The 15,968-nt window shown below is 45.4% G+C and overlaps 1 protein-coding gene across 7 annotated transcripts in view; it reads left to right on the forward strand.

Annotated features, from left to right (window-relative positions):
* Window positions 1–6,637: 6,637 nt before the first annotated feature.
* RBFOX2 (RNA binding fox-1 homolog 2) overlaps window positions 6,638–15,968 on the forward strand; it is a 179,393-nt gene continuing 170,062 nt past the window's right edge. For 4 of the 7 annotated variants that reach the window (XM_068943324.1, XM_068943336.1, XM_068943342.1 and 1 more), the window contains exon 1: window positions 6,899–7,129. In XM_068943324.1, the coding sequence (XP_068799425.1) occupies window positions 6,914–7,129 (216 nt within the window). In that variant the 5' untranslated portion in view covers window positions 6,899–6,913. Of the gene's footprint in view, window positions 7,130–15,968 lie in introns of all 7 variants that reach the window. The other 3 variants (XM_068943354.1, XM_068943417.1, XM_068943331.1) reach the window with 3 other exon arrangements.

A 15,968-nucleotide genomic window follows, 5' to 3' on the forward strand; every position in this document is an offset into this window, starting at 1 on the left:
ACCGCGCACACAAAGCATGGCCCTGATTCAGCCCAATACCAAAGGATTTGCCTGGTCCAGAAGCATGTCAATAATCACACTGATTACAATGATATTTCGTCATGTTTAAAATTAAGCAAGTGCTTAAATATCACGCTGAATTACAACAAAGGATGTCTGTGCGCTCGTGACAGTCAATGCGCTTGACCTAGCTGGCTCTGTGTTCGTGCACATATCAGGTTTTTATGTGAACTCTTAGTATTTATGCACGTTTACCATATATGGAGGATTTTCTTGACAAAGGGGGGTTTGCCTGTCTTTGAAAATACCCTCCTGGCTTGTACGAAGAGTACTGGTTGGGTTTTATTGATGTTTTCTAATTCGGATTTGAAGCCAAAGAGGCAGTAGCTATTGCTAGAGTTGAGAAACCACTTTTTAAAAAAAGGTGTTCTTTCAAATCTTATTTGAAATGTGTTTTGTACCAGCAACAAATAACCTTGTGAAAGGATAAAATCAGATTGGAAGTGCTTATTGGTATGTCAGTATAATATTGGTATGACACGATCATAAATTCACATAGCATTTTTCTGTACAAAGGAAAACTGATAATCTATTACAGAAAACATTCAATCTAAGGATATGATTTGTGATCATATTTACATGACTAAGTAGCATTAGACATCTGATGTGAATGCTGGACTACTAAATAGCCAGCAGGTGGAGTCATCTATAACGTATGTGGCACAATCTGGAAAGTTGAATAACTACAACTGGACACGTGGAAATTTCAGTTGGAAGTTGAAGCCAAGGAAAATATGAGGCATGGAACTGGAAAACGATGAGAGTGTGGAGTACACAAAGAGCTAAAACTTTAGCAGCAGAAGAGGAGGGGCCTGCAAAATGTTTGGAATAGCAAAAAGCTGGAGCAATCCTGGAGACACTCCTGTGGCTTGGATCCCGAGGCGTAATTCATGCTGTTGTAATTTGCACAGACGGCTGCAGTCTCAAGGGAAGGCTCTAACAGCTGGGAAACATCAGGGTGTGGGCCTGCTTCAACGGCATAGCCTTTCTTTATCCCTGCCTAAGTCACAGAAGTGAAAGGTGATACAGGGCTTGCTGTAGAAAATACATGCAAGCCTTCCTCTGCGCTAGGGAATCTCTTCTGTTGCTAGTTCAGTCATGTTAAGGACCAACTTGTTTTGGCATTCTGTGAATAGCAATACACTTTGAGATGCTTTTCAATAAACTGATTAGTGAACAAGAATCAGCCTTGACTCAAGAAGTCAGCCATGTAGTAAATTGAGCTGTGGTTAAGGAGCTCTAACAGACAGGGTGCTTCACTGAAAACAAGCATAAGTTGCAGGATCAAAACCGTTCTGTTCTCATGATGTGGCCAGTCTTGACAGTGGGTGTTTTGCTTTGTCTTTTTGCTTTGTCTGCCTGTTACACCGGGAATGAAAGCTGTCTCAGGCTGGGCATTTGCCCTTCTTTAGCGGCACAGCCTCCAGCATATTTGGAAACAAGCAATTGCAAATAATGATTAGTACTGTCTGCCTGCCTGTGAGCCGATGTAGACTGACACCCTGAATAATAATGTAACAGCCACTCTGATCCTACAGAGTCTAGTCTCAGAGAGGGGAGGGAGGTACAGCTTTGAGGCGCTTCAGAGATATAACTGGTGACACACATACGCAGGGACAGTGGCTTCAACTAGACTACCAAAGCATTGCATCAATAGCCAACACTACCAGTCCATTGACGTAAATTCAAGCCTCCATTAACCTCTGGTTTACTTTTGAGAGGTAGCTGAGGGAAATAAATGCCAGGTACTTATCTGCTCCTTGGCCTCTGGCATCCAGAAGGTGGAGGAGAACCAATGTTTTTCTGGTCTGTGTCCCCATGCGCTCTCTGTGGCACCTCTGTGGTTCACACCATTTATCTTGAGCTGGTCAGCCCCACTTTCTCAACATAAAAGCAAAAGACCTTTTGTTTCCCATGCAAGGTCTTCGCAGTTATCTATTATCATATGTTTGGGGGACTGTAGTTCCTTTGCAGAACTAGTTATAAGGTCCCTTCATATTAGGAGTGCTGAAAGACCTACTTAATTCCTTGCCCTTACAGGCATAAGCAGTGCAGGCAGAAAGCATCTTTATGCTAACTGCATATATGCAGATAACTGCATCTGCACTGCAGGTGTCGTACGGCTTTAGCAGGATTGGTATACTTGAAATGACGCAACTTTGGTACATGATGATACCCCACAGAAGCACAGGCCTATTGGTAATTAGCAGCAATGAAAATAGCACTTCAGCAAGGCTTGAAGCAGGTAGGAAAATAACAAGGCATGGCTACACAGGGAAGTTTTGCTAGGAGCTCTTTGGTGGTTCCTGGCTGTCTCCATTGCTACGTCGCTGGAGCGCCGAGGTGCTCAATGGTGTTTGCTGAAGCCCAATGTCCTCACTGCAAGAGGTGGCCCTGGCAAAAGACCAGGTGCATTGTGGGTGTCGACTTGCTGACTGACCGCTGCCAGCACTGTTGCGTCAGAGTAACATATCAATATTGGCCTCCTGCCACAGCTTGAGGACTGGCATCCTTCATACAGACAGTTTAAGTCAGATGACAAAAACTTCAAATTTTGTTGACTTACGTTATGTATTTTTGGCTGTGTGCTAACCTGTGACAAGAAAAGGCAACTTCTGTTAATAAAACTTAGTTCTGAAGAGCCAGCTATAGATAAGCAAGGAGAAATATTTACCCATGCTTCTCACTAAGGAAAGCTGTATCACACTTCCTGTGAAACTTGGACCAAAGTGCAGGCAGAAACTTTACCTCAGCTGCTCTTCGCTACCTGTGGGAGTATTGCTGTCAGGAGGAAGAGCTTTGGCTCCAAGATCTTGGCTGGCAGGATAGAAGCAGCAGAAATGAGCAGGGCTGGGCAAACTATTAAATCTCCACTGACCCGTTTAGCAGAGAGATAAAATCCCCTGGGAAGGAGAGGGGGCAAAGCTGCAGGAGGCTGAGCGGGCAAGAGGAGCTGGTGAGGTCAACAGGGTGAGACGTCGTATGCAGACAATGGAAACAGCAAGAAACCCTTCTCTGTTGTGGCGGTGAAGGGAAGAGATTCACTCTGAACTGTCTCCTAATGATTCCTATGCCATTGGGTCAAATACTAATAGCTGAGTTTGTGCCTCATTTCCTGCCGGTTCCTTAGAGCTTACGTGAGTCATTGCCTCTGCTCCACCAGAGCACCATAGTGAGATTCAACTCCCTGTACTTCTACAGAGCTTTCAAACTCAGTGTTGTCCTGATGCCACCTGATCTTCAGGCCAATGGGAGCACCAAAACATATTCCTTCAAGTCCCTTCAGAGGGCGCCTTTCTAGGAAAAAGAAAAAGAAAAAAAACTTTAGTCTAAAATGATGTGTATTTGTTCAGAAAGATATATTCTTCACACCAATTTCTGAGCGTTCCTCTGTAAGGATAATGTTTAATATAGCTGCCTCTTTTTGGTTTGTCAAAGATTAAGCGTTGGTGAGTGCTCCACAAACTTGTGCATAAAATAATGGCATGTAGGAGTCAGGCAAGAGTGCTGCGCAGCAATGAAAGGGTTAACAGAAGAATCAGATGTCTGTTTAGTATGTCTCAGATGTCACATACAAATACCTAAAAGGCAGCTGGGTTGTGTGAAAGGAAATCAATGGATTACCAGCATAGTCCCAGCTCAAAAGCTTTTTTGTGACTTCAGGAATGCCTTATACCCCTTCCGTTAAATGGAGACAGTATCTATCCCACAAGCATATTGTGAAGACTAAATCATTAATCTTTTTTAAGTGCAAATGGAAAAAGCTAGAGAAATAATAATACCAAATATCATTTCAATAATGACAGAAAGCAGATGACTGCACTCAGTATACCAGTCATAACTGCAGGTCACTGCAGTGGTTAGGGCACAGTACCTTCCTTGCCTTAGCTTTTTTCATTGCTGAGGGTGCTCTGTGCTATGCAGTTGTCCTGGACTCCTTCGCTTGCAGGCTGCCAACCACAGCCAGCTGAAGATGCCTGACCAGGGGCCCTGCCTACACACTGTGGGCTCCCCTGGGCGCTCTTCTGCAGAGCAGGCCATGTGAGCATGGGGTGTGAGGGGAAACCGGCAGCAACTTTGACATGTGTATGGCAGGAGCTGGTGGAAACGGGACTAGGGGAAGATAAAGAGAAAAATGGAGCCTGGGCACCACTGAACAACTCCTTCTTTTGATATTCCTCAAGGGGAATATCAGGCAGACACATATATGGCAGAGGGTTTACTGCTAACTTTTCTTCAGGCTGGCTCCCTTAAAAATGAAGCATTCTGCAGTGTCTGATAGGCAAGATCTTAATCTGTAATAGTCATCTAGAATGTCCCAGTAAAATACTAGTTATGGAAGGTGCATGCAGATGAAGAGAAATACAGAAATGCTTCTCATCGAATGAGTAGCACCCTAATCATGAGAATCTCTCTTCTTTTCAAGTCAAGGGTGGAGTGAACATGTTCATTCAATGTTGTTTGACAGTCTGGCTCATTTTATCAAACCCAGTCAAGATGAATGAGACATGTGTTTACCCTTGGTGGGCGAGCAGACAAAAACTACATGTAATTGTCCTCCGGGTGCCTGCCACTCCATGGGGATTTGTAATCATTTTGGAAAAAAAGAGATTTCCCTGTCACCGGAAGAGACAAGCTGGCACCTTGTTGCAAAAACGTACCACTTAAAATAGTTTTTAACGTGGCCTTGAAAACTATTTTTGGATCAGAAAGAATGTGGTGTATGGGCAGACTGGAGTCAAGTATTGTAACTGTCATTCAAAATCAAAGGCTCGATCATTTCATGAAGATCAGCAGATGAGTAAAGATACACCAAGATAATCCAATTGTTCCATAGGCTTCAACACATACAGTGATATCTGAAAAGTCAAGAAGGGTTTCTTGTCATGTGTGTTGACATACGCTGACCACCTCCATTCCTGGTTTTCTCCTTTTCAAGTGTTGACCATCAGAGGAAGAATACCCATTCCCATGCCATAATAAAACCAACTGCATGTTTGTATTAGGATCTGCAGATTAGTTCTCCATCAAGTTACCAAAGCTTCCAAACTAGTTTCAGGATAGCAAAAGCTGCTTGTGTTCTCCTTTCTCTAGAACAGACATTGTCCTTGGTGCTACCAGACAGCAGCTGTGCAGTAAAATCAACTTCACATTCATGCTAAGGATTCAAAATTTGGTTCTTAAAATCAAAAACACGGAGGAGTATAAAAGAGCTGATGAACTTTGGCTTCAAGTTTAAATACTGATGTCTACATCTGGTTGCAAGTCATTTGCAGGAAAACAAGTTAGGAGTTATGTAGAAAAACGCAGGAGAATCCCACCGAGGCTATTATAAAAACAGATCAGCCACTTTCTGCAGAAATCAGAGACCAGCACTGTGAGACGTGCCCTAGAGTGAGCTTCCCAGAACCGTACAGAGGAAGCCCGGAAACATTCAGGAGAAAAGACGCATGCCCTGAGCGACAGGACGCTACCCTGAGCTGGAGCACCGTCAGGTACCAAGTTGGGCAGAGCATCCTTACAGAAGCCTGACACCCCTAAAGCAGGGGATTGGGTCACTAATTCTCACCTGCAGATTTGCCTTAGCTCAGTACTACTCCTACAGGCAAATCTGTGCTTGTAACCGTGGAAACCTCTCCCCGAAAAACAGCCCTGAAACATGGATGAGCCTTTGGTAGGGGCTTTGAGGATACGTCTCTGCCACGAGGGGCTGGGGATCTGCATCCTTGCCCCCAGCGCAACTGCTCCAGCAGGCGGGCAGCCCTGCTGTACAGGATCCTGCATCTCCTGCAGTCTGCTCCAAGATTTATCAGCCAAAATATAACATCTCTAGCCCAGCCTCGTTACAAAAGGCTTCGAGCAGGCGAAGATGAAACCACTTTTATGTGCAGCACACCTTAAACCCTGTGATGATTCCCCACACAGATACTTGTACAGCGGGACAAAAAAACCTGCTTTCAGCTCAGCATATGCTTCACGGCCAGGGGACGAGACAGACCAGAATCTATTGGTGTAAGAGCACCATCCCCGCGGTGTTACACAGCCTCGTCTCTGCTGAAACCCCAAACGTGCCCGTCCTACAGAGGAGCAGGTGGCGAGGGGCAGAGAAGGAGCCAACGGGGGACGCTGTGGGGTGTCAGCGACCGCCCGGAAACCTCCCCGCAGTGGGGCAGAGGGACGCAGCAGCCAAGGCCCGCCCCGCGGACAGGCGCAAGGCAGGCGGGGAGCGGGGCACCGAGGGCAGGCGGCGGGCCAGGCCCCAGCTCGGCCTGAGGGGCCGCGGGCAGGCCTCGCAGGCGGCCGGCGGGCCTCGGAGGCGGCGACCCCGCAGGGCGGGCACCGCCTGGGGCCAACGCGGCGCCCCGGCTGCTCGCGCAAGGACCGGGGGCTTCGCGGCGGCGGAGGGGGACGGGGAGGGAGGCCCGCGCCGGGCGGCCATTTCCCCGCCGCCCCGTGCGGCGCGATAGCGGCGGCGGCGGCGGCGGCGGCGGCGGCGGCCGGGCGCCCTGCGGCCCGCGCTGGCCCCGCCCCACCCCGAGGCCCCGCCCCCGCCCGTCGCCGAAGGTTGCCGAGCGAGGGTCGCGCTGCTTCGGCGCCTCGGCCGCCGTTTCCGGAGATTGCCGAGGGGCTTCGGCCCCTCCCCGGCCGCCGCCGAGCCCGTGACCGAGCCGCTCCGGTGGGTCCGAGCCCGCCGCGCCCGGAGCTGTGGTAGCGGGGCCGGCGCTCGCCCGCCTCCTCCTCCTCCTCCGCCTCCTCCGCCGCCGTCGCCGCTGGCGGGGCCGGGCGTCGTGGTGACAGAGCGGGGCGATCGCGGCGGGGCGGCGGGGGGGCGGCCGGGGCTCCGGCGGCGCGGATGGCGGAGGGCGGCCAGCCCCCGCAGCAGCAGCAGCAGCAGCAACAGCAGCAGCAGCAGCAGCCGCAGCTCCTGGCCGGCGGCGGCGGCGGGGCCGCCCGCGGCGTGAAGCGGGAGCCGGAGCTGGAGCAGCCCATGCCCGGCGGGGACGGCGCCGAGGGCGGCCACAGCAAGAGGCTGCGGACGGAGGGGGAGGCCGACGGTGGCGGCATGCAGGTAGCGGGCCGGGCCGGTAGCGGGAGGGAAAGCGGGCTGCCCGGGGCGGCCCTGGCGCGGACACAGCGACACGCACACGCACACACACCGACACGCACACACACACGCGGTGGGTTTGTCGGCGCTGGGAAATACAATGGCGGGGGGGCGCCCCCGGGCGGGGGGGGAGGGGGACATCCCTGCCCCTCGCTCCGGCTCTCCGCCCCTGCTGGCGGCTAGGAACGATGGGCAGGATTTGGACTGGCTTGTTTCTTAATTATATGTATTATTTTATCTTAATTTTATCTTAATTTTATCTTAATTTTATCTTAATTTTATCTTAATTTTATCTTAATTTTATCTTAATTTTATCATTTCTTGCAGTTTGTCCGTTGCCCTAAAAAGAACGCTCTGCGCAAGCTACGCCTGTGCTTTCTTCCTAGGGAAGCCCCTTCCTGATTCTTGAGAACTATAATAGCGCCTAAAGAGACAAAATAAATCCTGTAGAACCGCTGCTATCTCTTGCCGCTCTTCTCCTTTAAAGGAATTGCTCTCCTTTAGCATATTTCTGTCTGCCACATCTCATAAGTGTCTTAATCTGAGTGACCAGACACTCCTCTGTGCCTCTGTTGTCCCAGACCAGGGATGAGTTATTTGTTATGGATTTAATTTGCTACCTCCTTACCCGTAATTTTTCCAGTTGAGTGAGAAAGCGTGCATGTTGGCTAGCTGATGCTCGTTGGAAGTATAGTACAAAGCATGTTGCGGTGGGATATTTAGCGTATGGAGTAGAGGTGTCGAATAACACAAGGGATAACGTGAATTAACGAGGAGGATCAGGTCTCTTATCAGATGCCTTCTCTGGCATAGACAGAGATCTACGTGAGTTTTACGAATTCAGCTGAGCATGTGTTATTGCAATGTACGGTTTTCATTTCTGAGGGGATGGTCCTGTTTGATGCTAGATAGGCCTTCAGTGCTCCTGTCATTGCATTTCCCTCCGTGGCTCTAGATTCTGCAAAAGTACTGATGGCTCTGCCTTGAGAGGCTGTGGAAAGGAGTGGCGAAAGAAAACATTCAACGCGCGGTACATGCGTAACATGGAGCATGTTAAAGACCAATGATGCTTTATCCATTCTCTTTTGATTCTTTGTCTGTAAATGATAAGGAATAATTTCAGGTGCTTCTTGGGAACAGAGAAAGGGGTCTTAGGACATCATGTGAGAGAGTCTTCCAGTTTGGGAAAGAGAATGATGACTTTGGATAAGAGATTAAGTTCCTGTCTTCTGTTCCTTACACATTTTGATCATCACTGAAGGATTGGTCTTTACTTTTCCAGATGCATTTGCTTTTGCATTTGGGTGGGGGGGGTATAGGGAGTTAAAGATATTTCTATTTTCTGTTGTCTGTATGTTATGTGTGATTTAATTATGGCAGTTCAGTTGGTGCTTTTTTGCTTCTGTTTCTTGCAACAGATATGTTAGAGTTCTTTGAAGATGGTGTGATTTATTCAACTAAAGTTATTTCTGTTCTCACTTTTGCTTGGGCTGGTCTATCCTGTTCACCGGAGAGAATTCTGTCCTCTGTAATGTGTTTCTCTTCTGATCTAGATGCTAATTGCTGACCAACTATTTTCCCTTTTTATTTTCTAGGCTGTCCCCACATTGCACACTCAAGACTCTTTTTTTTTAAACGCCTTACAGCAGGAGGGTTTTGTTTGTACTTCTGTTTGATGTTTAGCCTTTCATGGTGGTCTCTACACCGCACAGAACTGCTTTTTCAGCCAGTCTGATGTTGAGAGCTAAACATAGGTTGGAGCTTCACACCTGAATGCTGTGTCTCATGCTCCCATACGGCCCAGTGAGAAGCACGCTATGCTCTTTTACTCCTTGAAATAGTATCTTCTCCCACACATAGGTGTAAAGTATGACTCAGACAATGTGCATAATTACAAGGCAAAGATGCTCAATATTGAAGAAATGCTTGTGCGTTGTGTATAGTTAGAGAATTATGAATGAATGTATCAACCCAGTGAAAGGGAATTTTTCTAGGTCTTAGGAGTTGGTCGGAGGCATAGGTCCTGGGTAGCTATGTGAGATGTGTCAGTTCAACTACAATTAGTGGTTAAATATTGATGTAAGCCAGTGGCAAATCATTTGAAAATTGCCCGCAAAGGGACTTGAACTGGTTTAACTAACCGTCTTAAAATTTGATATTTGTGTAAACTAGTACAATTTGTAAGTACAGAAAAGGCTCCCCTTTAGATTTAAATGAGGAAAGCATTTTGCTATCTGTTCAATGAATAGTACAAAATAGTGAGGTTAGAGCATTTACCCATGGGACTATCACCGTGTACGCACAACAATGCATAATGCTGTTACTAGTAGTAAAGATTAATTATGGATCTGAGCAGAGAGTTGAATTGTTTGTGGTTTTCCATATTGTAAGCCGGCAAACAGTTATGGTTCTAGCAGTACTGAGGGAAAAATAGTTGGAGAAATGCATTTAGTAGAATTCATTTTTAAAATTAAGTTTATTCCATATGCCTATTCTTCAGAGTAGGAGCTCCATATCCTAGTTGTTTAGTATTCTTAGTATGATATAAATCTTTTCTCTAAGTTTTGCTATAAATTTTTTTTTTTCTTGCCAGATGTTTCACTCTAACATTTTTTAGGCTTAAAGAGAGTGATGTGTTTGTTTGGAGACTCTTTTCATAGTTGTAAGTGCAAAATACTAAATATGATGCCAATCTTACAAATAATTTCTTAGCTAGGAAGATGTGTTTTTTAATAATTTAAAAAGTCTATATTCTTTTAACCAAAAGTCAAAACTTATCATAAGGTTGCCGTTCATGAGGATTTCTGTTCAGATAGTATAATCTGTTGAAGTATCTTATTACTTCTTTTTAGTAAATTGTCCATGTTTAACTTAAGTAGTGCTTACAAAAGTAATTAAGAGCCTATTCTTTGAGAAAGAGAGAGAGAGAAAGAGAGAGAGAGATACAAATACATAAATAATTCTTTTTTCCTCGCATGTACCAGAGGCTTTCTGGAAGTTATTCCTAACATCAGCAACTGCTGTACCTTGTTTTTCCTGCAGATCCTGTCAATTTTCTACTTCCTCTTCCAGAGCCACGGGGTATTGCTGTGTAAACTCCATGACCTCGTGTTTCTAGGCCGATTACGAGGAATCCTGCGTTGCCATACTCACTGCAGTTTCTTCTGTGTGCAGCCCTGAAGTATCCTGATGGTTCAGGATATGAGCACAGTTTATAATGCTGAAATAAGTCATGTAACTATAGAAAATAATAATGCAACCTTAAAACTAACGGTATGGTTTTTGTCTGTTAACGTGAAGTATAAAAACTAGGCTATAGGAAGATGCTCAAGATAGTAGGTAGTTCCTAAGAAATTGGGGTAGAACGCCGTGAAGCTTAAACTAACCCTTAAGTTTATTGGGCTTCTTGTTTTTCGCTGTTTCAGGCCAGCATGCTCAGACAGCTTATGCAGTTAGGGTTTCGTTATCTAATCCATCTCTGATCAGGCCGGATAAATGGTGTTTGGTCAGCACTGATCTTGTTAGGAGGGTGGTATAAAGCTGCTTGAGTTGGGATTGGGACAAATCGGATCATGGCTGCTCTCTGCTTTGGAGATGTATTTCTGTTAATCGTGGCATAGGAGGAAAAAGGTTCCAGCACAAGCTGCTGCTTTTTAGCTCCCTGTGGTCCAAAAGTGGCAAAAATCAACTAAAACCAGCCAGGAATATCTCCTGGAAGTATTTGGGTATGTTTGTAAGTTTTGGAAATGAAGGGGCCGCAAAGGTACTGCTGCTTGTTAACTATTTAAATACTAGCTGGGAGCTAGCTTGCTCTCTGTTGCTGGGTTGGGTGTTGAATCATTTGGATCAGCTTGCCGATCTGGGTAAAAATAGTCCTTAAGCGGGGGGGAGGGGAGGAGGGAAGTTATATTGGCTTAAGTCACTCGTGAAACAGCACCCAGATGTGGTGGTTGATGCAGCTGCTTTTGCTGCTTTTCAGAAGAGGTTGACTGCCACACAGATTGAGGAGAAAGTACCGTTGCAATAATCGTGTCTTTTATCATGTGAGGAGTGGAGGAGGAGGAGGAGATGTTATGTTTAGCTGGGAAGAGGTCCTTCTGTCTCTTCGCAGCTGCCATGAAGAAGGGTGGAATCCAGGGTGCTGTCGTCCTCTTCCCGACTGAGGTGTTAGAGGCGTACCAGTCAGCTTTCCGTCCTTGCTTACTGCTGAAGAAAACTGTTGTTAAAATATCTTCTGGTTGCTTTGCATGAGGCTCAGTTCATTAAGGAAGTGACCCTTTGGTCCCCAAGCTGAATTTTGATTTAACTTCTTATGTGGTCCAGTCTGGTTAGTGAGTTAAAATTGTATCTGTGGGTAATATATGGCTGGAATTAGAGAGAAAGTATAATAGAGCTGACCCTTATTTCTTTTCCAAGAATGACTTATGCATTCAGTATCCCTGAGTATTTAGGGGAAAATTGCTCTTCTGCAACTATAAATAGGACTGATTGGCCAGGGAAGACAGTTAATGGACCTGTGCTTGATGTACGCCTTGTCCAGGCCATGTAAGTTTGTAGTGGTAACAATGGGTGACTTTATCTTCCTGTGGCATTCAGGCATTTCTGTGTAGGATTTATAAAGATGACTTGTGTTGCTGAGATCAGTCCCCTGTGATTTTTAAGTAATGATGTAATAGATGTTAAGTCTTTGGTCCACAAGAAAATCTGTGCTCCTTCTCTTCCAACTGTGAGCCAGAGGACACTCTGTAACACCCTCTACCAACCTGAATCCCTCTAGCGCAAAAGATCAGAAGCCATGAACTCCAGCATGCCACAGAAGGAAGAGAGCTGAGGCATTGCTGGTGCTTCATGACAACCTCTGCTGTGGCGGGAGGTTTGTTAGACGAAAATTCCTAGATGATCCTCGGAAGAGAGTTATGGCTTATGCAGCAGGGGAGGGCAGGAATCCAGCGGCTGTTGCCAATTTGACCGGGGAGAAAATTCCTTCTTGATCTGAAATCTAGCCATCTGTTTAACCTTGAGTGAGGCACACTAGCTGCATACCCAAGACTTAATACAAGTAAGGGCACAAGTATGCACCACTCAATGTCTCAACTCAAACTATGGCTGATCAGTGGGGCTTCAGAGTAGGACAAGAAACAAATCTGCTCGTAATTTCCAAAGACAGGTTTAGATTTCACAAGTAATAGTGCTGACTGGGACTATAATCGAGAAGGGGCCAGTGAATAACAGCTTTTGTACTGTGGGTGACCCCTATTGAAATCTATATTTTAAATCCTATGAAAGAGAACATCTTGTTCCAGTAAATGGTGGAAAAGCTGTGTAATCAGGTTAGCTTTTCCTCCTTCTTATTATTCATGTCATGGCCCTCTTCCTAAGGAGATGCTGAGCAATACAGAGGATACAAGCTATTCTAGAAAAAAAATGAAGTTTGAGTTTTTAAAAGCTGACCCCTGCCTTAGATCTAGGTTGAGGTTTACTGGGATACTGTTTGGACAGGCTATTGCTGATGTGCTGAGGTATAATGAATCACCTTTTAGGCTTGATGTTATTTTCCTGTTTGCTTCTGTCCTTTGGGTTTTTTGAATTTTTGCTTGGCTGTTATGAATTACCTGACCCAGTCTGGGAAGATTTAGAAAATCTCCAGTTCAAAGAAAACTTTTGGCAAACAGACTGAAAGTTGGGATTATAGGGATGTTGAGAGCACTTTGAAGTTGGCTCTTCTCCTGCCATATTCAGGAAAATAGAAAGCCCAAGTTAAGTATTCTGGATGCTTTAGTACCCCAAAAGGCTCAGTCAGTGTTTCTCTTTGGATTTCAAAAGTTGGTGTTTAGAGTTGATGGCCTGAGTTGTGTGGTTGGAAGCTAAATGGAGATCTGGCTTTACTGGAGATGGTTTCCTGCATATGTGTAGCAGCTGTATGACCTTTTGGATATTTTTTCCAGATTTCCCATTTAGAAACATCAAGACTCTGGCATTTTATAGACATCCTGGTTCTCCCTTGCCTTTTTGAAAATGTTGCACACCTAGCTGATGAGATCAGTTGTGGCTGAGTTATGATCAAAATGCCTCTCCCTCAGGCGTGCCCTGTGTGTCTTTTCCTTCCAGTGGCCTGTCTCGCCAGGCTTCCACCTCTCCCTTTTTCATTTGGGATTTACACCTCTGTTTTCAATGCTGTTGCAAAGAAGTGCTGGTCACTGAAGGCGTAACATCTGTCTTGGCTCTGTAGCTGCGCTGAGGGCTTTCAGCAGGTCTCCCGTAGTTGGTCCGGTAGCAGTGGGACACAGCTAGCACAAGGGAAGTGCAAAGGAGGCAGCAGTAAAAAAATTTATTGCCTTGTCTGCACTAGTGTTAGGGAAGCCAAACTGAAGTTGAACTGGTGGTGCTTGAAAACCATGGATCTGACTGAAGATTTGTGTGTGGTCTGTGGCCCCCTGAAGACTGCTTCTGAAGGACTTATAACTGGTCACTAGGAAAGATAAGCCTATCATTAGCAGCCTTTGGTTTACTGCTCAGGAAGCTCTGCCTCTTTGGGAAATGTCATGGGTTGCATCAAATGAAAGTATATAAAAATTGTTAGTCTGTGCTGCTACTGACTTGGTCTCGTGACTCAAGGAAAACTTATGTTTTCATATGAAGTGAAAGAAGGGCAGGTGGCTTTGGTTGACTGGAAATCTGTTATTTAATTTACCAGTCTCGGATATTACTTGACCCTCTGTGTGTATGTGTGCTTTTGAAATGTTATGGCTAAAGGATCAGAGGAACATCCAGAAGTGAAGTGAGAGAAGCAATTAGAGGTAACGAGTTCCAGCTCGTTGAAGCGTTTTGTCAATCTACATTTTACAGTGGTATTGAATGGATGCTGGAGTGTAGCTGTCATGAGATAATCCCAATGTTTAGGGATTAGAGCTGCTTGACTGCATTTTGGGCCTTAACTCACTCTGCTCTCCAGTAAATCTAATTTTGCCTGCAATCTTTTCTTTTCTAAGTTCAGGAAAAAAGCTGTTTTGAAAGATACGTATGTGTTTTCTCAAAATGCTTCTACCTCTCCCTGTAACACTTTCATTAGTACATCTTCATTTTTACACCTGGATGCAAGTTGAATTTGAAATCTTTGTAAGAGTTGGGCCTGATGTGGGCAGGGACTGTAAAAACAGTCTTTCCTGGATTTGCAATATGCCAGCATCCTGACCTGCAGCATTCCTTATCACACCTTTATTGAGCTGTCCTGCAGAGCTGTGCCAAAACACCTCAACAGTGACTACAAGAAACCTTTTCTGTGTACTGTCTTTCACTGAGAAAGGTCCAATGTGTATTGAAATTTCTAATGTGAATTCTCCGTTCTGGATGATTTCCAGAATATTTAGGAAGATGCTTGTGAGCAATTCCAGTCTCTTTCTCATTTGGCTTGTGTCACATGTACGTATGGCAGCTATGGAAACCACCCATAGTGTCTCTGTTACTGAACTAGAAAGAAATGGGACTCCTTAAGAATGATATGATGTCTTTAAGTAGCTGCAATGCAGAAAGGGCTGTATACAAAAGTCCTGTCGTTTGAGAGATAACTTGAGCTTGATCCAGTATCCCTTTGGGCAGAGAAGAAAACTGCAGTTTCTGCTAATTCAGTTTATAAAAGTTGAAACTCAGCCATCTATACCATTGCCACCTAGTAACCTGTGGGGTTTGGGAGTAGGATGCTCCTGATCCATGCCAGTTAGAAAACAGGGCATCTCTTGTATGGGAGAACTCACTCTGGCATGCTGTTAAAATGATCATGCCTTGCCATTGCTGTTGCTTGTTTTTGCCTTTGTCTAGGAGAGTCTGTTGTGCAGGAAAATTGCATGCTTTCTTAAAAGCATATGGGCTAGAAACAATTGTTTCTTTTTCCTTTATGACTTTTTTGGTTTTATCTGCTCATAATTGCTTCAACAATAACGTAAATGTTACTTAATATAGACATGGGAAGAACCTGTTTTTTTTTTTTTTTTTAAGGCAGCAGAGAGGGTGGGGTTAAGGAACTTTTTACCCTCTGGCTGTATGTAGCTAAATTTCCTTTAATAGAGAGGCTAAAGAAGCAACCTTATGTGGCATTTCTGTGTGTTGCAAATATCAAAATATTCTCCCTGGAGGCCTTTGAGGCCCTGGGATCTGGATCCTGCTCAGGTTTCTTCAAGGGGCTGGAGCGCACTCTTTTAGCTGAGGCTTTCTGCAAAGCTTTTTCTGTGCTATTGCGTTAGGAGATTCTTACAGACGTTTGGGGTAGTTGTCACCATTGGGGGTGATGTCCAGGAATAAAATCCCACCAAGGCTTCACTTAAGAGTTGATTTAGTATTGTGTGGGCGGAGAAGAGACTGTAGCTGGGATCCTAGGCCTATAATTTGCTGCTTGCAGCTGCAGTTCCCTTACTTGGAGAGGAGTGGAAATTTCACTCTTTCACAAATCTGCTCAACCTACCTTTGCCCAGTGGCAAAACTGGGTTTTGTAGGGCACGCTTTGTCTTGTGACTTGGCATTTTCTCCCTTGTGGACCCCTGGTTTTGCAGGTAGTTTAGCCAAATGTGACTCAGAGGAGCATATACGAGGTGGCATTTCTGAGCAATTTCTGTCCTACTTCTTGTTTTGTTCTGTTGTGTTACTTTACTCCCTTTTTTTTGAGGAAGAAGAAATTAAGGAAAGAGCATGCATTAAAGGACTTCCCCGTTACCTTTCTTATTCTCTTGTCCTGGAGAGAAGGTCTATCAAAGAGGTCTCTCTTTCCTGTGTGCCCTCTCTATTACCGGTTTAAAGCGCTTTGTAGCCTCGG

This window comes from Struthio camelus, chromosome 1 (genome assembly GCF_040807025.1).
Source record: "Struthio camelus isolate bStrCam1 chromosome 1, bStrCam1.hap1, whole genome shotgun sequence".
Lineage (NCBI taxonomy): Eukaryota > Metazoa > Chordata > Aves > Struthioniformes > Struthionidae > Struthio > Struthio camelus.